Here is a 22630-nt window from a genome sequence, read left to right as displayed (position 1 = left end):
CTGCTGCAATTGCTGCTGCTTATTGCTGCAGGTACCTAACCTTTGGTCCAGCTCTTTTTTTAATATACTGTATGGGTATTGATTTGGCCAGCAACGAGACACATGTTCTCTCCAGTCTCTTCATGCTGAGAGCTACAATTAAAAGTAATTGCCTCTTTTTCTCCAGTGAGCAATGTGTGGGCTGACAGATATTCTGCTGAAGTCCAAACCTACCCTCTGCACAGACAGGAAAGTATTGAGATAGCAATAGTCTGGCACTTCCTTGTAGTCCTAAACTTGGCATCATCCCTCCAAATGACCATGTTCTTCTGCCTCACATGTGACTACAAACTCTGTGTCAGCAGCTTCTGGGAACCATCCCTATTGCAAAGCTTGGTGTCAGCCTTCCAGCCTCGATGCCCGGGAGCTGCTATGTTGTGGTTGCCTGTCTTGTCTCCACATGTTGCAGAAGGGCCATTAAAGCAGGTGGCCCTATTCCATCATGCTTATTCCTCTCAGTTTCTACTGCATCTCTCAAGGTAGCATTCCAAATGTTCAGTGAAAGAGTGACCCTGACATCCTATTTACATATGTAGAGAGCAAGGCTCAAAGATGGGAACTGAACTGTTGAGGCTGTGTGTACACAGACATATCTTGGACATGAACTGTGGGTACATGGATCTGTATCAAGCAACTGAATCTGAATTCAGGGTTCAAACCTGTGTCTGATCTCTCCAGGCAATAGATGATGTTCTTGCACAAAAATCTGTGCTGCCATCCCCTCTTCACAATAAACTGCTGATTCATCTTCCTTAAAGGCAAAGATAAAAGTAGATATAAAATATATACAAAATGTTCTAAAATGGGAAGGAGAAAACACACACATTCAGCTGGTTGTAGATGTGCTGTTGGCGGGTACTTTCACTATCTTCCTGTGTCAGTTCTGAGCTTGGGGATAGCAATGGTTGATGGGTTTTGCAAGCAAATTTTCATCAGCTGCTTGTGAGAGTTAGCTGGGCCACGGCTGCACACCCAGCAGTACGACATGCATGGAAACAAGGCATTGCCAGGAGAAATTCTGGCCCAGGTTTATCATCCTGGGTTTTTTTTTCCTGTCCGTGCTGCAAGAAGAAGAAGGCTGGCAGTGTAGTATAGTGTGCTGGCATTTCCAGTGCACTATAGCTCTAGGGCTAGTCACAACTTCTGAGCTGTTTGTGTGGGAGCAAGAGGCAGCTCAAACACCGTTTGGCATTTTAGACGCAAGAAATAGTCTGGTTCTCATTCCCCATCCAACTCCAGTCAAACTAATTCAGGAACACTGGCACAGGTTGGGAGAATGGACTCTGCAAGGGCTGTCTCGCAGTCCCCACATCTACCCACACTTAGCAAGCCAGTGTTAGCGTATGTAGTATTCCCTGGAGAGTCGTGGCAGACAGGATAGTTCCTACAGTAGCTTTTGCACAATTTACCCAGTGCCACAGTCATTTTTGTGGCCCAAATGGACAGAAGAAGAACAGGCACTGCTAGTCCTGGCAAGCTCAAATGCCCCAGCAGAGTGGCTATGAGCAGGGAGTAGCTGATCACTTGCAGTGAGCAAGCTTGTATGCAGGGGAGATGTTTCTGCTCTTTCATATCCCAGACCTGGCTCTGGAGCCTTCCTGGCCCATCCTCTCCCTCCCGAAAGCAATTTCAATTATTGATGCCACTTGCTGTGTTAGTTTAGCTTTCGCTCGATGTGAAAACTTGTGTTAGAATTGTGTATTGTAAGCATTGTTTCTATTACAGCCAGGTTGAATTAACCCAACTGCATGAATAAATAATAGGACAGCTTTTAAAACATCTGCAAAAGTGTAAGCCTCCCTTGTGCATTTGGAGGCGAGGCAGAGCTGCCCAGGTTACAAACTCCAGACTCAGCTGTAAGTCCAGCCGTAACTCTATACTCTGCAAACTTCTCTTGGCTTCCATAGATACTGAAGCTGTGCTGGCTGACAAACAAGCCAGCCCCTGCCTGTTCCTGGAGTCAGCCAACACAGCTCAAGAGTGGCATTTGGCACTGTGAAGATGATCCCTCTTCACTGCCCACCTAGTAAATGCAAAACTCCACAGAAGTGCCATGCTGATTGCAAAGCCTCTTATGTACATGGGCAGGAGGGTGAGTGAGGGTAAGCATAGGATGAGACTCAAGCACTTTGGTGTGCTATTTTGCATTCCCACACCTGCATGCCCAGCACCTAAATGCCCTGAAATTATGTTCTCCCATTTTCCTACTCTATCTTTCAAGCTTTAACTGATTTTCTTGGAACCCAAAAAAGGTGTCTGGATAACTCACAAGTAATTATACACTCTAGCCACAGGAACAAGGGAGAGATCAGGGGATTTTCAACAGTATCTGACTATAATTGGCACACATCCTTTGATAACACTAAACTGCTTAGGCCTGTCTGTTTGGGGAAATGCAGTATGTCATTTTCTCTTGCAGAAAAGGTTTCGGTCTTTAAAAGTAGAATTTATCTCACCTATTGGCTATTAGCCACCACCAAGTTTTAGTGTCTTCTATGCATTTATGAATTCCATTAGTCAATGGAGAGACACAGGTCCCACAAGAGTATTGTTTTTGTCAATGTTCTGGTTAAGGCTGGACATCTAGCTTTTAGGCATTTTATGTTACAGGGGATAAATCCCATCTGTAACCAATTTTGAGCATCCCACAGTAACAAATGCTCGCTGTGATCCAGCATCCCACAGTAAGATCCAGCCTCTTCTCCTGGGAATCTGCTTCCACAACCTGCCCTGAAGCCAGCTGGGAGGAGTCACTGGGGACCTACCCCAGGGTTTCAATGTCTGCTGGTCCAGGGAATACAGCTGTAGAGAGGTAGCCTAGGCCATTAAAGCACCAATCTGGTACTGAGCTGATATTATCAAATCTACTTGGCAAGTACTGCAGAAACATCATTTTATTACTTTGAAAAAGACAGGCCCAAGGCACTAACACATACTTTTAATATGAGACACATCATCATTCTTGCATCCTTTCTTCATTCCTTTCTTTTGTATTACATGCTCAGATGTATTGTTTATTTGTTTTCGTGCACTCTTCATTCTGTGCTTATTTGTTGCTTTTGTTCTCCTTCATTCATACTTCACTTTAGTTCATTCTTCCCCTCCACCTGTTCCTGGCTCAGGAATTGCTTCCATTTACAGTTCATTCATGAACAAGACAATGTGAGTTATGCCATGAGTGGAGTTGGCTCTGCTGCTGGTACTGGATGGTTTGTGTTCAGGTTGTGGGACTTGGAAGTGCAGAAGTGGCTGTCCTGGTGCATTTGCTGTCAGAGGAGAAAGGGACAGGGATTCAAGCAGAGGAGACAGTGTGCTGAGTCGGGGGCTGGTTGGTGTTAGACTGTGAGTTGCTGTTAGACACACTCTCCCTGTGGGTGAGGAGCTCTCCTGTCTGTCAAGCGTGTATTGTCTTCTCTTTCTCTCATGGGAAGTCAGGGCAATAAAAGCTGCTCTTAGGAGTGTAAGTGCAGAGCTGGGAGCCCAGCAAAGAGGCTGCCTCTCAAAGAAGTGTTAGATTCCTCTTGGACTGGCAGAATGAACTTGACAAGTTAGCCCAAACAAGCCTACTTTCTCCTTCTTACTGAGGACATTACAGAGGATCACTAGGGAACTTGCGTTACAGGAGGGTTTGAGCAGCACAGTGCTGCAGCTTGTGCTGTGGAGCAATAGATAATGATATGATGGAAACAGGACAGGGGGAAGAATGTGTTAGGCAGTTCTGACCTTCTGCTGCAAGCAGAGCTGTGGCACAGATCAAACTTGTGAACAAGAGCAGCTTTCCCTTGCCATGCTTGCAAAGGCTGAAGGTGCAGCTTGAACCTGACTAGGTGCCTGGAGAAACAGTGGTTTCCCTTGTCCCTTGAGGGGGAAGATGAAGGCTGGGAAGAACCCTTCCCTGCATGGCCAACATGCCTGGCGTGGGAACAGCTCTCCACCTTGTGAGGCTTTTTTGCCATGTGAGCTACCACCAACCCTGGGAGGGCAAGTAGGCGTGACTCAGGTCCAGAAAAAAACAGGGACTAGATGTAGTGCAGCATCCCCCAGAAAGGGGAGAGTGGTGCAGGCCATGGTGTCTGTTGTAGAGACTACCCTTGCACAAGGAAGGCATGGAGGGCAGGATTGGGACACATGCCTGTGCCTCCTGGTGCAGGGAATCAGCAAGTCCTGCTCACTCTTCTTTCTGTGAGCCCCAGTTAACACGTGCAGTGCAGCCTCCTCCCAAGGAGCTGAGCTCTTCCTCAGCAGTCCACCCAAAGCTTGGTTCGTCTTCAGAAAGCTCTTAAGGTTAGGGAAGCTGAGAAGAGGGATGTTTGTAATTAATATCTTTGTGCCTTCTGGTTTTAAACTTTCCACCTGGCTGCCTCCTCCTTTGCTCTCTCCCTGAGAGTGGGCTGCAGGTTCATTACAGATGCTTTTAGTTGCAGCCCAGCTCCTGCTGTATTGTCACCTGAGCGGAAAAGCTGGAAAATAGGTCATTATGCTTGGGCGAGCAGATCCCAACCCCACACGATACAGCTGCTTCCTGCCTTCACTGAATCCTTTCGCTACAAGGCTTTTTTGCCATGCTTAGCCCCATGCTAAAATCCTTGCAGCTCTGATGCCACTGTGTCCAGCCCCTTTTGGGGCGATATATGCCCTGCAGCCTAGGAGGCAGTATGGCTGCCACAGAGGTAATAGCTGAGCAAAATTATCCAACTAGGAGCCCACTCTTTGGCCCTGGCACCTGGGGTGCAATTCTCTGCAGTTGTGAGGTGCCTGTCTGCTGAGTGCCTCAGGACAGACTGAGGTCCCCGTGTATACAAGTGGCACAAGAGCCCTCAAACTGCACCACCTTGTTTATGAAGCAGGGTGTCAGCACTTTTCCTGCTCACTTCAGCAACATGATCCAAACATCCAAAGTCCTGTCCCTGTGGGTACTGGGCTAAATGCATCTCTGGATGTACCATGAGCTCAATTCACATGGCTTGTTGCAAGTCCACAGGGAGGAAGGATTTGAAACAGGAGGAGATTTTATAGGGCGATTACTCTGCCCCTGCTTCATTATCCTTCAGGCCTCCTGGTGGTCCTGGAATAGGCATCTCACAAGCATTTTGCTGTTTGTGGAAAAATTTGCTCAGCACTGGTATTGGCACATGCACATGAGCTGCTGGTTTATTCCTTGGATGCAGAGAGCCATCCGCTCTCAGCTCAACTTTTGTCTCTTACATCAGCAAATCCAGTTCTGGTGAGAGACACCCCTGTCATGCAGGCAGTTACACTGCCTTTTACATTGCAGCTCTGGAGGCTGATGAGATCAGTGTACTTTTTGCCAAGAGATCCTATGTCAGCTTCCAGGGTCTCTACCTTGAAAAGAAAAGACCTTCTTGGCCTGGTTTCACAAATAAAAATAGCATTGCATTTCAGGGGAGCTCTGACACAGGCACCACAGTGCATTCAGAAGGTTAATAGAGTCTGTACAGGAATCTGAGGTCAGTCAAGGCAGCAAAACTTGTAGTCACCTAGAAGAGGAGCAGGAACATGGCAGCCCCATGGCACAAGGCTCTTTCTTTGGCTCTTGGAATGGACTTTGCTATGTCAAATTTGCTCACAAAAAGTATCAGACAACTATGATCCGCCATTCTTTCTGTCTGTCTAGCAGCAGAAAGTAGCAGCATACCTCATGGCTCCTCTAGGAGCTATTCCTCAGGCCTTTGGCACAAGCTTTGTCAGATAAATCAAATGCAAGCTCAGGCTGACTTTGCTTGAGTCAAACTTTCCTGCTAACCCATCCTTTCTGCCTGGTCAACTTTTCTCAGGAAGCAGGAGAAGGGACACCCTTCTTTGGGCTGAGAGACAAACAGAAGGGACTCCCAGGAGTTCATCTTAGAATTTACAAAATAAACCTGCATCTGTCAGTCCATGAACGAAACTCTCAAAGGAGAAGCTGAGCATAACTCATGTAGCAATGCCTGTTTGAGTTTGAAAAGAGCTTGTCCTACTTGTCTTAATAAAGGCTTGATGCTTTCTGTAACAAGGGCATTGACTTTATTATTTGAGATTTGTACACAAAGGGGGGGACGTGTTAGAGCAGCCTGTGTGGAAGGGGAAGGGTTGATCAATGAGGGAGGGAGCAAAAGATACATGATTTAATGCTGGTGGTTTGGGGTTACTGGGGTGACCTCAGCAGGTCTCACTGGTATGTGTAAGCACTCTGCTTTAACATGTTTGGAAGCAGAAAATAACAGCAAAATCATTGGGGTCAGTGCTGAGAAACATCACGCATTGGAAAGGATTAAAAAATAATAACAAAAGTCCAACAGCAGAGGTGGTTGCAGCTGTGAACACAATAACAACTAACCAGAGAAAAAAATTTCTTACTATCAAATATAAATTCAAAGAAGCAGAATGCCTTGATGTCAACCCAAGGGACATGTGAGTATGAGAAGAATAAAAATAACAAAGGAAAGAGGCAGTGGAGGAAGTTTTTGCTGTTGCCAGTAACCATTTGTGAGTGTTTCTGCAGTCCACCTCTTGGAGAGGAAAAAAAAGGTTTCGTGTAAGATTTCCTATGAGAGCAGCCCCATTGATTCTCTGCCCTGGCTCCTCACCAGTTGTTCCTATATTTGGATTATGTGGAGTTTTTGCAGGGAAAGACCCCACATTTCCCAGTTGAGGTTGTAACGACTCCAACCTTAGTTGTCCACTGAAATATCCACTGAACACTCTATGTTCAGCCAGAGCACTTGGTAGGTTATTCTGTGGGTGTCGCTCCAGTTAAGCAATGATATCTCAACTCTTGAATCCGTAGGGGAATGGAGGAACAGAGAGATGTCTCTGAGCATTTGAACCCTGTCTCTCACCCATTTGAGACTTCATGCAATAGATTTTTATTCTAGCAAGGTTGCACATGGCATTCAACAGTCTAGTTCACAAAACACTTCCCAACAGCCCACAGCAAACCACAGCACTATAGAAAAGACCAACAGACACATCTCCAGTTTATCACAGAAAGGAAGAAGAAGAAACTGATGACAGGACATCCCTTTATTAGCAGAGGTTGTTTTGGTAAAATTTCCAGATAATCCTAGGAAATGGAAGGATCCAGAAGAGAGCTAATCCTCTCCCCCTCTATTCATACAGTTCCAGACAACCTGTCTTGGGGAAAATTTCCTAACCTTAAATTTGGGGTCAGTTTATCCTTTACAATATGAGAAAGCAAACCAAACACAATACAGAGGATGAAGTAAAGGGTGGGGGGGAGAGATAGAATTAGCATCCAAGGTATGTAGAATTAGAAAATATGAAGTCCTTGAATTTTTAGTACACTTGTAATGTCAAGGTGGTACCATATGACTGAAGATTGGCAAATTAGTAACTTTTTATTTAAGGAAGGCTTAAAGAAAATGGGATTGTGGCAACTGTGAATTTCTTGGTCTGTCATATAGAATGTCAGATTTCAGAATTTGTTTATGGAAAAGAATAATGGCAGATAGGAGGGTAAATGGTACATACCAAAGCTGGTGGAGAGCAGCTTAATTCAGTGTCTGTCTTTGTTAAAATAACTGGTTTTCTAGACAAGGGACATGCAGAAGGTAACTCTAGACTTCGGCAAAGCATTTGACATGAGAAATTGTTAGTTGAGAGTGGAAGAGAGAGCAATTAGCAAAGGAATCATAAATGGGGCAGAGAATTGCCTGATGCAGACATTAGTGCTTACATACACTGCTGAAATGGGAAGTGAGGCCTAGGGGAGGTTATGAGCAGAGTTTTCTGAGTCTAGTCTTTTGATTAATTCTTTCAGTAATGACTTGGACACAAAAGGTAAGAGTAAGCTAACAAAATGTGCTGAAGCCACATGGGGAAGGTGGTGTCATTACAACTGACAAAAATATGCAGTAGGAATAAGAACAACTAGATTATTTGACTATAACAGACAGCAAGAACTGTAGTAATAGGTTTTGGAGACTAACAATAGGACTTTTACAAGCTGAGAATGCTTTAGTGGGAAACAAGAGAGGTGGCATCCCCTTCTTTGGGTATCTGAACTAGCTATGAATTACCAGTGTGCAATGCATTGCTGTGAAAGGAAAAGTGATATCAGATGTATGAGGTGAAGGATTTCCAGCAGATAACAGGGAAGCATGGCACTAAAGTATGGTAGAAATGGAAAAGATTGTGTGGAATGGGTAGAAATGTATAAAATAAATAGGGGTTTGGACAGAATGAATTGTTGGGGACTCCTGGTGTTTGACTACATGGACAGAGTTTTACCCAGCCTTGATGTTACAAGCCAGCTGGTGTTGCAATGTTATTTCTGTACAACAGCTTCCATTTCCTATTTTTTCTGAGCTGGCTCTGGTCTTTAAAGACATAATGAACATTGTTGCTGCAGTGGTTGAGTGGGAGCGAAGAGTGGTGAAGAAGGTACGGGTTGCAAATGGGGATGTATACTGGACAGAATGGAAGGTGAGGAGAGGACAAGCACAGGAACAGCCCAGTGAATGGAGATAAGAGAAGGATGGATAAGCAGGTAGCGAACAAGTGCATGTGCTGAGAGGGAGGGAGGAATGGACAATGTGTGAAGGATTAGCAGATAATAGGAAAGGCAGAAGTAGATGGATCTATATTTATCTTGATATTAGTCTCGATATAAGTGTCTAAATACCTATGTCAATATGAATGTCTAGATATCTATATCTATATAGATACAGATAAATACCAATACATATATATATTTATCCGTATATGTATATGCCAATATATAAGCTGTATGTGGAATATGATATATATATATACACCTCATGGTGTATATATACACACACACACACACACACATATATATATAGCGGGGCACAAGAATTGCTCACCTGCTGTAGAATGCAGGAATTGTCTGAAATTACTGCCCATTTTAAGTATGGTCTGGGAAGCCACAGTGATGTCCCAGGGCCTCTCCCATGGTATTTCCCTTGGGGACTGACCCTTGGCACCACAGTGAAGGAGTCTGCCTGACACCCACCATGGCAGGAGGTACTGATGAAGGCTGTGTCCCCCTCCCACAGCTGCGTGGTGGATGAGATGGACTTCTCAGGCATGGAGCTGGATGAAGCCCTGCGGAAATTCCAGGCCCACATCCGTGTGCAGGGAGAGGCGCAGAAGGTCGAGCGGCTAATTGAGGCTTTCAGGTAAGAGAATGAGCCCTGCAGCTGCACTGCTGCAACTAGGTGGAAGCAGAAAACACACCCAAGGCAGAAAACATGCAGTGAATGGCCAGGGACCTCCCTTCCAAAGAAGGTGGTCATGGAGGGCCTTCTGAAGTACAGAGTCCTCTGTGCCACTGCTGCAGCAGAGCCTTGTCAGATGTTCAGTGGCATGAAGGGCACAAAGGGCCAGAATGAGGCCAGTCCTGACATGTTTGCCAGCAAGGGACCCCCTGTTCATTGGTGACTCACAGGAAGAGCAGCACTGGGGCTTGCAGCGGTGCTGGGTTGCTCCCTTGGTGCATCCAGAGGAGTGCTTTGCCCTTAGCAAGGCAGGCTGGAGTAGACACTTCCTATATTACCCTTACATAGTGACACCAGCCTGAGTAGCCCTCTGTAGTCTCACTTGCTCTTTTGGTTCCTGAGGACAAGAAGGCTGAAGGTTCGATGGCGTACTTCAGCTGTTGGTGGGTAAATCTGCCTTCAGAGATCAGTTGGTTCCTTCTCATTTGTGTGAGAGGTGGAGTGAGAGGAGGAATTTGATCCATTTGTGATGAAGCCATTGCCACCCTGGAGCAGAGGACTCCCATGTTCCATGTTAAGTGTGTACATCCCTCCTGCTGCAGCCAGAGGTACTGCATGTGTAACCCAGACGTGGTCCAGCAGTTTCACAACCCGGACACCATCTTCATCTTGGCCTTTGCAATCATCCTCCTCAATACGGACATGTACAGCCCCAACATCAAGCCTGACAGGAAGATGATGCTGGAGGACTTCATTCGCAATCTGAGAGGTGAGGGTCCTGCTTTGATTTTTTTGGCCTCTTGCTGCTCTAAATTCTGCCTAGGTGAAGGCAGCAAAAACCTAGTGGAGCTGCCTTTCTTCACGGCTGCTGCTGCTCCCTGTGAGCCAGACATGGAAGGCCCTTCAAGGTGTCTTCTGGGATGCTGGGGAAGGGGAAAATCTAAGCTTTATCTTCTGCACAAAGCTGTCACCAACAATTTTCCTTGAGAGGTGGTTTAATCTTTTAATAGATCTCACTGCTTGGAAGTAGTCCATTGTATTACATTTTCCTATTGTTCAGCTCCATCCTTCTTAGACCCTGTTGGATTGTGCTAAACAAGCCCTTCCCCTCCTTGCTGCTTTCAATATATGAACACATTTTCCTTCTGTTCAGGCTAAGTCTTCCCCTTCTTAATTGCTTGCAATTACTTATAGTAACTGTAGGCCTGACAGAGTCCATGCATATATTACCTCAGCAATTTCTGATACATCAGTTCCCCAAATCAATTTTCTTTTGTTTTTCAAGGTCAGTCCTTCCCATCTTGGTAATAGGTTGCTAAAAGCACTTTTTCAGGGGTGATCACAACATACTTATATATAGAGCCACTGCCTCTTCCTTATTTTCAGATCTGCTAATGCAGCTTAGTATTGTTTGGCCTTTTTGACATCCAGTCTAGACAAATTCTTGTCTAATTTCCTAGCCATGTTCACTCCTAGGTCATCCTAGGTCAGCCATCTTCCAAGTGTCTCTTACTGCATATCTGCAATTCAGATGAAGCTGCCTCAAAGTTTTACCAGTGTAAATCCCCGTCTAGATTTTGAACTTTTGTGGGTTCCTTTGACTGGTTTCTTTGTCCTGACTGCTGTTCAGAAAGTGTTGTCTCAGCCTCCCACACCTTACCCAATTTGTCATCCACTTCAGACTGTTATAATGTGACACTGAGGCCCTCTTTCAAATTATTTCTTGAGATACTGAATGGGGCTGATACCTGCCATCATCCCCTTTGGTATCACAGCTGATAGCACTAACTCAAAAGGGGTTTTTATGTTAACTTACACTTAGAATTGCTCGAAAATCTGCCAGTTCACATCACAATCAATTCAGCCAACATGAGGATCACTCACCTCCAGTGTGTGACACACCACAACTCAGCAGAGCGAGCGAATGTCACCCCATTACAGACAAGGGGAGACAGTTCATTCCAGACTTGCCTGCAGGGCAGTGCCCAGGTCAGTAGCTTCACCAGCCTGTCTGTGAAAAAAAGACAGTGTATTCAGGCTACATTTGCAAGGACGTGGATGAGGGAGCCAGGAGATGACAATGCCCCTCCATTCCTCAGCAGTTCCTCACCTGCATCACTCAGGGTAGTGCATTTCAGACCAGGGAGCTGGAGGGAAAGCAGAGAAAATCAATATAAAATGACTGAAGCAGTTCAGTTCAGAGGAAAGGCTGGCAGTTTAATTTGTGGTGTTTGGCTGAGGGAAGGGTGAAAGATAACTTTTCTGCCAGACTCTGCAAGGGTCAGACAGCAAAATTTGGAGAGTTAGCTAAGGAGATGTAAAAGAAGAAAGGGACAGGGCCAAGACAGAGGTACCACAGACAGAGTAACAGGGAAGTATTACTCCTAGGAGACATCACAGAAGGAAAATGGTGGAGGCCACCAAGCAAACAAGAGAGCTGATGCTTGCATTGGCAGGAGGAGCAACTGGACCCCACATCTAGCACTTCTGATGACATGAAATCAATGCAGGGGTTGCTGCTGAGTGGCCCAAGATATATGAATGTGAAATTGTGGCTATAAAACCTTAGGGAACACATGGAAAGGAGCCACCATGCAGAGCAAAGGAATGATGAAATCTTCTGCATTGGCCTCAGAAATGTCAGTCTCTCCTGCTGGTGCATTAGGTGTGTTAGAGGAAGAAAGAAGACAGCCTAGAGCAACATATTGCTCTCTCCCTTCATCTTTCCCAGTACTGCACAGTGCAGAGGCAGTAGTTGCCTGTCAGGGACCACTGGTTCTTCCCTTTCCTTTTCTGCCTGCCTCGCCTGCCCAGCATTTTCTGTGTTTGGCAGGGGTGGACGATGGTGCTGACATCCCACGGGAGCTGGTGGTGGGGATCTATGAGAGGATCCAGCAGAAAGAGCTAAAATCCAATGAGGATCATGTGACCTATGTCACCAAAGTGGAGAAGTCCATAGTTGGAATGAAAACGGTGAGCACCCTTAACCCTGCTGGAACCCACTCACCCCTCTTGCTCCCATCTCCCTCACTGGCCCTCTTTTTCCTCTCTGCCTCTACCCCTCTTCTGTAACATTTTCCTTGCTTGCCTTGATGAATTCACTCCTTTTTCTCCAAACACCTTTTTCCTTGCTATCTCATTCTATCCTAATTTGGGGGGACCTCCTTGGCCAGAGTTGACAGTATCTGGTGCAGTAATTGTTTGCCCAAGAATCTCATTGCAGGTCCTGCCTGCCAATGCAGGTCCTGCCTGCCAATGCTCCAGTGATAGCCCTGCAGTGTTTCAAACTTTCGTGTTTTGTGAGGGTGTAGGAAGCAGAAGGCAAAGTGATAGAAAACAATTTCACCCATCTGTCTCTAATGAGTTCCCTAAGGATTGCTGGGGTTAAGAGACCCTCAAATGCAAAGACAGTTTCTTTAGAAGTAACCGATCTCTAATGCAAAAAACATGCCTACTGTTTACCCAGAATGAGCAGCATAATTTCTCAAAGCCCAGGAAACCTGCAGATGTCCAGCAGAGTGAGAGAGGATGGATACTCACCCAGTGACTGGAAGCACTGGAAGATAGGATGTGTGAGCAAGGGGGTTGCCTATAGCCTGTCCCACTCCTCTGATTTATCCAGATCACAAAGGCATAGCGCTCTCTGCTATTGCACCAGCGGGAAAAGTGATGGTTAGGAGTGGTGGTGAGGAGACGATCTGAGTGGGCAGAGTGGGCAGAATTGGCTTGTGCTACTGTCACTGGGCAGGGTTGTGCAGGCTGAGTGTGGGGGAGACCCACAGTGGCACCTCCCTCAGCCCCTGCATGCTCTTGTGGGTCTTCTGCAGGTTCTGTCCGTGCCCCATCGCCGGCTGGTCTGCTGCAGCCGCTTGTACGAAGTGACTGATGTGAACAAAGTGCAGAAGCAGGCAGCTCACCAGAGGGAAGTTTTTCTCTTCAATGACCTGCTGGTGGTGAGTGTGCTCTTGCAATTAGGCACTACAGTGATAAAGCTCACCCTGATTTCTATAAAGAAATCTAAAACCAGTCCACAGCATCCACTCCCCCCACCAGTCCTAAGGACAGACCATCTCCTGGTCCATCAACATTGTAAGACACAGCTCTGGATCCTTCATTGTTAAAAACTTAGCAAATCTAAAACTCCTCTAACCCTTGAAAAAACAAACTGTCACATCCCACAGCCATCCAAGCAATGTCATTGCTCTCTCTCATGCCTTTGCCAGCAGGGAGTTTCATTTCATGAAAGGGAGGTTCATTTCTTTGTCTGTTTGTGCTATAGTAGACAGAGCCCTGCCATGCACTTTAAATCTTTACTGCCAGACACTTTAAAACCACTGCCTTCTAACACTGCAAAAGCTGTAGGAGAGTAGGTATTACTTACTGGAGCCCCAAATCTGCATAGTACTTTTAAAAGTGTCCTGCCCCAGCAACCTTACAACTGAGTTCAGACAGGTACAAGGGAGGGCAGAGGTATGCTGAGACTGGAAGGATGCCAAACAAGATGGAAGTTCTGCTGAATTAAATGGCAAAATTAAACTGTGGATGTTGCAAATGTAAGGCTAAACCCAAGCCCTTTTGTAGGAGCAGAGGACAAGAGATCTTTCCCCACCTATTCCTCTGCACCCGTTTGTACAGTTGTGAACCTGGGGAGAGGATCTGCTCCTTGCTATCCCTCTACTACATAAGATAAATCAGATCCACAAGAACTAGTGCTGAGGGAGCAAGGGCAGCACAGCATTCACATATGCTTTTGTTCCCAGCTTTAAGATACTTCTGACAGGCTTCCCTTCACCTTTTGATCTGGCCCTCGGTGAAAAGAATTACCCTTGCAAAGTCAGAAATGTGGGCATCAGAAAGCCAGAACCCCTGGGAGGCAGAGAGCTGAGTGGGCCCCAGGACTATGCCTGCAGAATTCCAGGAGTGTTGTTACAAGTGCAGTGGGCCAGGCAGCTTTATGGGCAAAGAGCCTATCAGTCACCAAGTGTTACTCCCATGTACAATTAACAGAGTTTGCAAACAGCTTTTTTGCTTTGAGCAGTTTGCATCGTTCTTCCCTCGCTGTTTCCCGGCACCCTGCCCAATGATGCATCTCTCCCTCCAACAGATCCTCAAGCTTTGCCCCAAGAAGAAAAGCTCCTCAACATATACATTTTGCAAGTCGGTCGGCCTGCTAGGGATGCAGTTCCATCTCTTTGAGAATGAATGTAAGTCCATTGCTCCTTGGTTGCCTGGAGGGGTTTGGCAGGGAAAAGGAGAAGGAGGGAGGGGGCTGTGTCACTCAGTGTGAGTTTGCAGCAGAACAGAGATTCCATCAGGGTTAAAATTGGAGGAAACTGAGGCTTGGTACTGAGGAGATCACTATGCAGGTACAGTGTGATGAGAGGGTACCTCTTGCTAGGTCTGAGCATCTGCAGAAGGGCTGAACTTAAGCTTGTTGAAGGATCTGGCTTGTCATCATGGCAGAGAGAGCACTAGTGGGGAGGAATGAGGGAATCAATCCCCAGATACATCTCACTGAGCTCTCAGGAGCCAACTGTAGGTGGAGAACCTCGTTGACAAAACTGCTGCTGCTAGCTTTATCCCATCTCCCCTCATGCCCAAAGTCACAACTCCCACCTGTACCTTTGGCATTGATAAAGGCTCAAGTGCTGCTGCCCCCTACCCTCACTGTGCCATGCTGTGCTGTGCTGAAAGCTTCCCAAGACAGAAGCAGAGCCCTTGGAACAGCACCCACCAAAGCATGGCAAGAGGCCAGCCCTAGTCAGCCTGACCTTGATGGTCTGGGAATAGAGCCATGATGTGTCATGATTGAGGCTGGTTGTACGGTGGAGGAGTTCCAGAAACAGGCAGGCTTCCTGCTGGCACAGGCAGAGGGGCTGCACAGAAGTCCCAGGCAAGCACGGCTGATACCCACTGGGGTTTATGTGAGCACCTGCAGAACATGCTGCAAGGAAGGAAGGCTTTAGCAGCATTGTGGCTATACTAAGTTTTTGACATCCTCCCTCTACCCTATTGGCAGCCTGAGTCACTCTCTCAACACCCTACCCTCTGTAGCATGCAGAGGCTTTCACATCCCTGTATGTACAAAAGAGCCATTCATAACTGAGCATCCCCTGGAGGCACCATCAGAGCTGGGATCAGCTTTCAGGGGAGTGCCCAAGGATCTTCTAGCAAAGACATCCTGTTATGTATCCCCTGCAGAGACAGAAAAGCAGATCTCCTAAAGAGCTTGTGGTCTGAACAGATGAGGCAGAGACAGGGTGGGAAAAGGGGCCTGGGACACAAACGGGAGGGGCTGAGGGTTGGCAGCAAATAGAAGGTTGGTCCTTTGACTTGTTTGGCAAAGACTGATAAAGGAAGAGGGTGGGGAAGGCAGGCAGGTGCAGGAGTCGTGGAAGAGAAGAGAAAGCAGGACAGGGGAAGAGAGAAATTAAATGTAGAGGAAGGTGAGAGGGAAGGAGAAAAGGGATTGAAACCACTGGCCATTGAGCAACAGGTAGAGAAAGTCCAGTCACAAGCGTAGAAGTTCTCTGCACACTCTCATTCTCCTGCTTCTGTCGGCTGAATCTCCAGCCACCGCCTCCCTGCACCCAAGCTGATCTTTAAAACACAAGGGCTTTTGTTGTGATATTTTCACTCCCTGGGCATGTCCTTTCATTTATGTTCCCATGTGTTTTGCCTGTTGGGGCGTACTAAGCAGAGACCTACAACCCCCCATCTTTCTCTTTACTGTTCTCTCTGCACAGCACAATGAGCTCCCCACCCATGCTGTGCTAACACCCCCGCCATGTTCGTTGCTGATGGAAGTAGAAACTGGGGAGACCTCCTGCCACTGTGGATGCTAATGGCTGTTCTGGCTTTGACTCCAGGAGCCCACCTCTCCTGCTGCATCTCCCACAGGAGAAAAAGTGGTGTTGGCCTCATATATACTGTTTACTCCTCCACAGATTCAGAAGGGCTTTACAGTCCTACCTCTGTGTTCAGGTTCCTAGAGTCAATGTTGAACTACATGTACCTAAGAGCTAGAGTTTTATTGTTTTGGCAGCACTGTAGTGCTGGTGGCGCTTGCGTTGCTGCTGCAGCTTAGCCATTCTGTTCCCTTGGAGGACTGCAATGCTGCAGGTTCCTGCAGTTTGTGGTGTGACAAACTCTAGGTGTGCCATTCCTTTGGACTCATGTTAGAAACCAACTGTCCTGCAGAGGTACCAAAGCAGCCAACTACTCCAGCAAGAATGCCTAATGCCTCTTTATTTTGTTGACACATCTTCTTTACAGATTACCCCCATGGCATCACACTGGTGACTCCAGTTTCAGGCTCGGAGAAGAAACAGGTACTACACTTCTGTGCTCTGGGTGCTGAGGAAATGCAGAAGTTTGTGGAAGATCTGAAAGAGTCAATAGCAGAAGTGACAGAGCTGGAGCAGATACGAATTGAATGTAAGGGCCTCTAATACAATTCGCATTCCAATGCCATCACACTGCATGTGTCTAGAAGGGAGAAAGGGTAAAGGAAATGGGTTCTTCAGAAACAGGGGGGAAAAGGATGAGTAGCACAAGTCTGCACAGGATTTTTCTTGTGTTCACTGGTAAGGTGAAAAAACAATCAGGCGCTGTGACCACCTGCCAGCAGGAGAAATGGAAGAACTTAAATGCTTACGATGCTTACGATACAGGTTGTACGATACAGTGGCCTGGAATAGTGAAGCGTAGACTGTCAGACCCAGAAGACTCTTCTCCATCCCAGACTCCTTTGACTATGCAAATATGATCTGTAGACAGCTGGAAAGTACAGGACAAGTCTGGTAGCCTTGGCAGAGTTGTCCTTCACTCCAGAAATGTCTAGGGGACAAGCAGTCTGTACTGTGTCCCTCTGTGGGCTATCTTACACAGGTTAGATGTCCATGTAGCCTTTGATGGCCTTTCCATCTCAAACTGATGAGCCAAAGTAGCTAGCATCAGTGGTCCCCTCCTGTGCATCAGTAACATATTCTGTGTAAATGCAGGTCATACATAGAAGGTTGTGTGGAAATATACAAGTTCCTCCACATGTCAAGTCCTCTCCAGTTTCTGTATTTTTCTTGGCTATTCCTCTCTCCCTCCCATCTTAGAATCATAGAATCATTTAGGTTGGAAAAGACCTTTAAGATCATCAAGTCCAACCGTTAACATTTTCTTGTATTAATTTTCCTTGCTGACTTCCCATATTGCTCCTTCAATATTCCTTCCTTCCATCCCTCTCCTCATTCGCTTCCATATGTCTGTCTGGCAGGGGAGCTGGAGAAACAGCAAGGGGCAAAGACTCTCTCATTAAGGACCAATGGAGCCCAGATGGAACTGCAGTCTAAGCAAGGCTCTCCAACGGGTAAGAGGACACCCAACTTCTCTTGGGCAAGCAGTGCTGCCTTTGCAAATGTGTTCTTATTGATTCCTGTGAGAATAACTGCAAAAAGAAATTATCAGTTTTGTATCCTTTAGCCTTGGGCAAATAGTGGAAATACGTGAACATATGCATTCTTCAAACACCCTAGGAAAGCCATGAAAGTCTTTTTACCCAGCCTGTAACTGTAACATCTAGCAAAGAGGCATTACTGATGGAGCATAGGTAACTGCTGGAGAACCTGGCCCACTTTTTCTTTCCTGAACTCATGCAACACAGTAACTGCACTATCAGCTTCCTCCAGCCTCTTCACCAACACTTTGGACCGGCCTCTTTGTATCAAAGGCTTTGTGTCCATTCATGCCTTGGCTTGTATGCCAGCAAAAATCAAGTGCAGAGGTGAGTGGCTACCAACTCACCAGAACGGCACTGAGATGAGGACCTAAGGATAGGATGCCAAAGGGGCCTCCCCCTACTCCACTAAGCAGCTACCAGGTTGCAAAAGGGTCTAGGTTTTTTCTTGCAGTCGAGTCTTGTTTGGCCCTGTACGTCTCCCTTTAGCTTTCCAGTCCACAGTATGAGGGCCAGCTCTTGACTAGAGGTACAGACCTCACAAGCGAGATCTTTTGTTTTATTTCAAAGGCAAGAAGGATTTGGGGGAGAAGGTCTCGGAGAGCACAGTGGAGGTAAGTAGAGTGCGGAGCAGCTGAGGTAAGTAATTCTCTCTCACTTCAGCTCTTCTCACATTCTCTGTTGTTTCTTTTCTCAGGTTTTAATCAATGCCTCCCCAGCCAGACTGACAATTTTACCAATTTCCAGAGATACAATTAAAAGTTACTGCTAGGACGGGTAATACAACTTTCAAATCCAAACTAAACTTCAAAGCATTTTCAATCCGTTTTTATAACTGTAACATCCCTCATGGACCAAGCTCCCAAACGCTGTAGACTAACCCACCCCACTGCTTACGGGGAGACTGAGAACCCCACTAAAGACTTCCCTGACATGCTAACTCCATGCAGCATCACATGCAAATTCCCCGCAGCCCAGCTTTCCTGCACAATCTCTGCAGCCCTGGCTCTCAATCCCCCCTTGAAGGGGATTAAGCATGGCCGTTGTATACCAGAGAGTTTCCCTAGAGCCTCACCTTCCTAGGTAGGGAGCTTGGCTGTCCTGTGTACATTTATCTTTGCAGGGATGTCTAGCATCCAGTGGGTTGCCTGTTTCTTCACAGACACCCATACTCCCACTGCCTGTGAGGAAACAGGAAAATGCAATCTTCACACTGAAAATCTTATCTACTGCTTCCTACTCTCTCCCTGTCTGGAATATCTCCATTGTCCTGAATTTGCCCTTTTCCAGGGTAGTTCTTTCCCCTCTTGTCATAGTATATTTACTTGAAGAGTTCAGCTTCTCTGCAGGGAGTGGGTGCTACTTCTTTTCCCTGAAGAGCACCCCGTTTCCCTGCAGACACCCCCTTTCAGGGGAAGGTGCCTCTCCCAGCCAATTTCCTATTCCTGTTGGGAGGAGTGTTTCCTTGTGGAGAATGGCTTCCATGTATCCTAATGTCATTAGCACTTCATGGCCCAGCAACCAGTTTTTCCTAGGGGATGTTCCACTGCCTGAACAAATATTGACACATTATGTCCCGCTGTGCAGTGAGTCTGAGCAACCTCCATGCTTGAGCAGGGACACGCAGCTCATCCTTATTCCAGCATGGTGGGAAGCTTGGCCACTCCACAGTTTCTCCTTCCCAGTTGCTGGTGCTGCTGCCCAACGTGCCAGACCATCAGGGCACCCCCACTGTCCCATCTGCCCGTCAATACCCCTGCCTAGCTGGAAGTGCAATGCCGATCTGCGAGCGCTTGTTTCCTACCCAGGGTTTGTCACTTGACTGACATTCTGGTTTGAGCCAGCAACTTTGCTCTGGTTTGGGGTCTCCATCAGCCCCTGTCCTTGCCAGGAGGAATTATAACGTCATCCACCATTCGGGAAGCACCATTTTCCTGCTGTGCTTCCCCCCCTAGGGACCACCCTTCCAGGCCAGCTGCTCCTTTTCAAACTGGACTCAGTGAGCTCCCTTATTTGACTCCATCTCTCTGTGGGGACCCTGATGACCTCCTGCTTCCCTTCCCCCTTTCAGCTGCCCAAGTAATACTCTGCCAGCAGAGGAGCATTTCCATTTCTTTGAGATTATCTAATCTGCTGCCATTTCATCATGAATTTCTTTTATCATTGTATGAGCTAGATGGGCATTTTTTCTTTCTTTTTTCTTTTTTTGAAAATCATTTCCTTTCACTGACAAACCATCAAATGGATCAGAGGGAGCTGCCTTTTGCTAGAGTATGTCAGATTTCTGCTTTTTCCTTTGTAAACAGATTAGCCAGTCATGTGGTGTACCTTCCTACTCAGAAAGGCAGGGAGCTGGGAAAGGCTTCAGTCTCTCTGTCTCTCTCTATCTCAGATTCAGCGACCGTCATTTTGCTGAAGCGTACAACCTCGATTATCTGAAACCTCGCTGTCTGGTTCCCCTCTCCTTTTTGCTGGTGGGGACAAGGGCATGACCTCTGAGGTCTGTTCATTACCAAGAGAATTCATAGATGCCTCCACTCGTAGAGTTGACTTGCGTTCCCTGTGCCGTTTGGATAATCAAAGTTGCACTGCATTTGGGAACGCCGGCCCTGCCGCCTTTGACGTGATGGAAAGGACAGGGGCACTTAGGCCTAGATGGGGACAATGGGGCTACTGGGGGGGCTGTGCAGACGGGGGTTGTGCCTGTGTGGGTTTTTTTGGGAGGGGAGGGTTTAATGCATGTGGGGCGGGCTGGTGGGGGGGGTTCAGGGCAGCCAGTAGCAGCAGATGGGAAAAGTCTTGTAACATTTAATGCTTCTTTGGCTGTTTCTAAACTAGGTGTCAATTCACAACAGGCTTCAAACGTACCAGCACAACTCCACCCTGGGGCCCGAGAGTGGAATGCAGCCCAGCATGCGTCTTAACATGCCACGGGAGCGGCTGGAGACAGCACTGGTGCCCTCACACCCTGCCTCGGCGGGGACACTTGTACAGTGCCAACAGATTGTCAAAGTCATTGTCTTGGACAAGCCGTGCCTCGCTCGAATGGAGCCGGCCCTCAACCAGACTCTGACACGCTATGTCACCTCCGACTCCTGCACCTCCACCCCCTGGCGCGGTGTGGGCAGTGGGCTCCCCGGAACCCCCATGAAGCTGGTCCATCAGCCTCCCCTCCCACCTCCACCACCTCCCTACAACCACCCCCACCAGTATTGCCCCCCCAGCTCCCTGCTTCAGAGGCGCAGGTACTCCAGTGGCTCACGCAGCCTCGTGTAGCCACACCACCAGCACCAAAACAGCACAGACTTCCCCGCTTCCCTTCCCCACCACCTCCCGGGGACCCTTTCTGCCTACAGAGATCTAGTTTGTGATTTATTTTTTAGTAAAAGAAGAAGAAAATTAAAAAAAAAAAAAGCTGACTGACCTAACTCTTACCCTGTCTCCCCTCAAGATGATGATAATTGTGAGGAGCCATCTATAGAAACTGCCAACCTACATGCTCACACATCCTCACACCCTGCCAGCCCAACTGGCCTCCTGTGCTCGTGCCGTCCCCATGTAGCACTTTGCTGCCCTGTTCCTGAGAGGCTTGATGACCTGCTGCTTTATAGGCACTGTGTCTTCCGTTTGCTACTCCTCGACCTCCTTCCCTGCCTTGCGTTTACCTGACCATAGGTTTGTACCCACCCCAAAACTTCGCCAGCCTCGGAAAGAAATGGACTCACCCGTGCCAAGGACCGACCCTGGGGCACTCCCGGGGGTGGAGTTCCCCCTGCCGCTAATGCTGCTGCCTGCTAAGCTGGAGCTGAGAACTTGTACCACTTGCCATGCTTTCTCCTCATTGCTCTTCAAATATTATCTCCTTGCAGCAGCTAGTTCCAAGCGAGGGAGTGCACGAGTGAAAGAGAGCTCGAGAGGAGGAGAGACTGTCCTGAGCTGCAGTACAACGCAAAGATGGCCTCACTCTGAACACCAAAACTCTTCCTGTTGTTATACTGGAGCATTGTACCAGAGACCTCTGCTGAGACCTAGCAGACCTCCTCACATGTAAATACACCTGTATGGTAGTGTATGTATGGCGCATGCTTACTAAAGGAAACACCAAGCAGCTCTGAGGGAGCAGGAGGGAGGGATTAAGCCCAGGGATCTTCCTGGAATGGATGAGTACTTTTCCAAAGAAATGGCACCAGGAGGTGCCCTCCCATCTCAACACACACACATGAAGATTGTCTTCACTAGCATAAACCAGACCCACCTCTGCTGTCATCCTTCTAGCTGGTTTTGTGTTTCCTTCCCACCTGCTTTTTTATATTCTGAAAGCAAAGCCAAGTGTTAAGTTCACCTTCTGGGGTGGATGATCCATTCACTTAGGCTCTTCCTCCTGTGTTAGAGGGAAGGGGTTTTTTGAAGACCACCCATGTGAGGCCCCATCTGTATCTCTGGCCTGGCTATATGCTTGTCTCTGTCAGCCCTTCCTATAGGACAGCTGCCCAGATACCAGACTCCATGGCCTCATCTCCTCTCTCACTCCCTATCCCAGCTTCAAAGTGAGGGGAGGGAAAGATCCTGAGATAGAGATGACAGCTCATCTCCTCTGTTTTATTGGGGACATTGATGTGAAGGAAGACAGCATTAAAAATGGGCTATGGAAGTATTTTTAGAAAAAAACCCCAACTCTTTGAGCAGTAGGGAGGGGAAGGTATTAATTAGCTTAAAGGCTTTGGTCTCGCTCACTCTATCTCCCTTCAAGGCTTAGGAAGATCAACTTTAGGATTCTAAAATAGGACAGAATGCCTTTTAGGGCCTTTGTCTTTATTTTATTTTAAGAGGGAAAAAAATAAATGCTCTTCCTTCCCATGCGAGGCTGAAACGTGGGCACTGGGTGCTGATGACACAGCCATTGGGTGAGGAGTGGCAGGAGTTGTCTGCAGTGGTGGAGATG

At 47.3% G+C, this 22630-nt stretch overlaps 1 protein-coding gene across 1 annotated transcript in view; it reads left to right on the top strand.

The window, feature by feature from the left end:
• Positions 1 to 18460, top strand: part of IQSEC3 (IQ motif and Sec7 domain ArfGEF 3) — a 26114-nt gene extending 7654 nt beyond the window's left edge. Inside the window, exons 3-11 of the mRNA XM_009642718.1 lie at positions 9078 to 9200; positions 9842 to 10008; positions 12073 to 12212; positions 13067 to 13192; positions 14344 to 14443; positions 16515 to 16676; positions 17509 to 17601; positions 18259 to 18302; positions 18386 to 18460. Coding sequence (XP_009641013.1) covers positions 9078 to 9200; positions 9842 to 10008; positions 12073 to 12212; positions 13067 to 13192; positions 14344 to 14443; positions 16515 to 16676; positions 17509 to 17601; positions 18259 to 18302; positions 18386 to 18460 — 1030 coding nt within the window. The remainder of the gene's footprint in view (positions 1 to 9077; positions 9201 to 9841; positions 10009 to 12072; positions 12213 to 13066; positions 13193 to 14343; positions 14444 to 16514; positions 16677 to 17508; positions 17602 to 18258; positions 18303 to 18385) is intronic.
• The last annotated feature ends 4170 nt before the right edge of the window (positions 18461 to 22630 follow it).

This window comes from Egretta garzetta, unplaced genomic scaffold, assembly GCF_000687185.1.
Source record: "Egretta garzetta isolate BGI_Z169 unplaced genomic scaffold, ASM68718v1 scaffold427, whole genome shotgun sequence".
Classification (NCBI taxonomy): Eukaryota; Metazoa; Chordata; class Aves; order Pelecaniformes; family Ardeidae; genus Egretta; species Egretta garzetta.
This window is presented reverse-complemented; position numbering and strand designations above follow the sequence as displayed.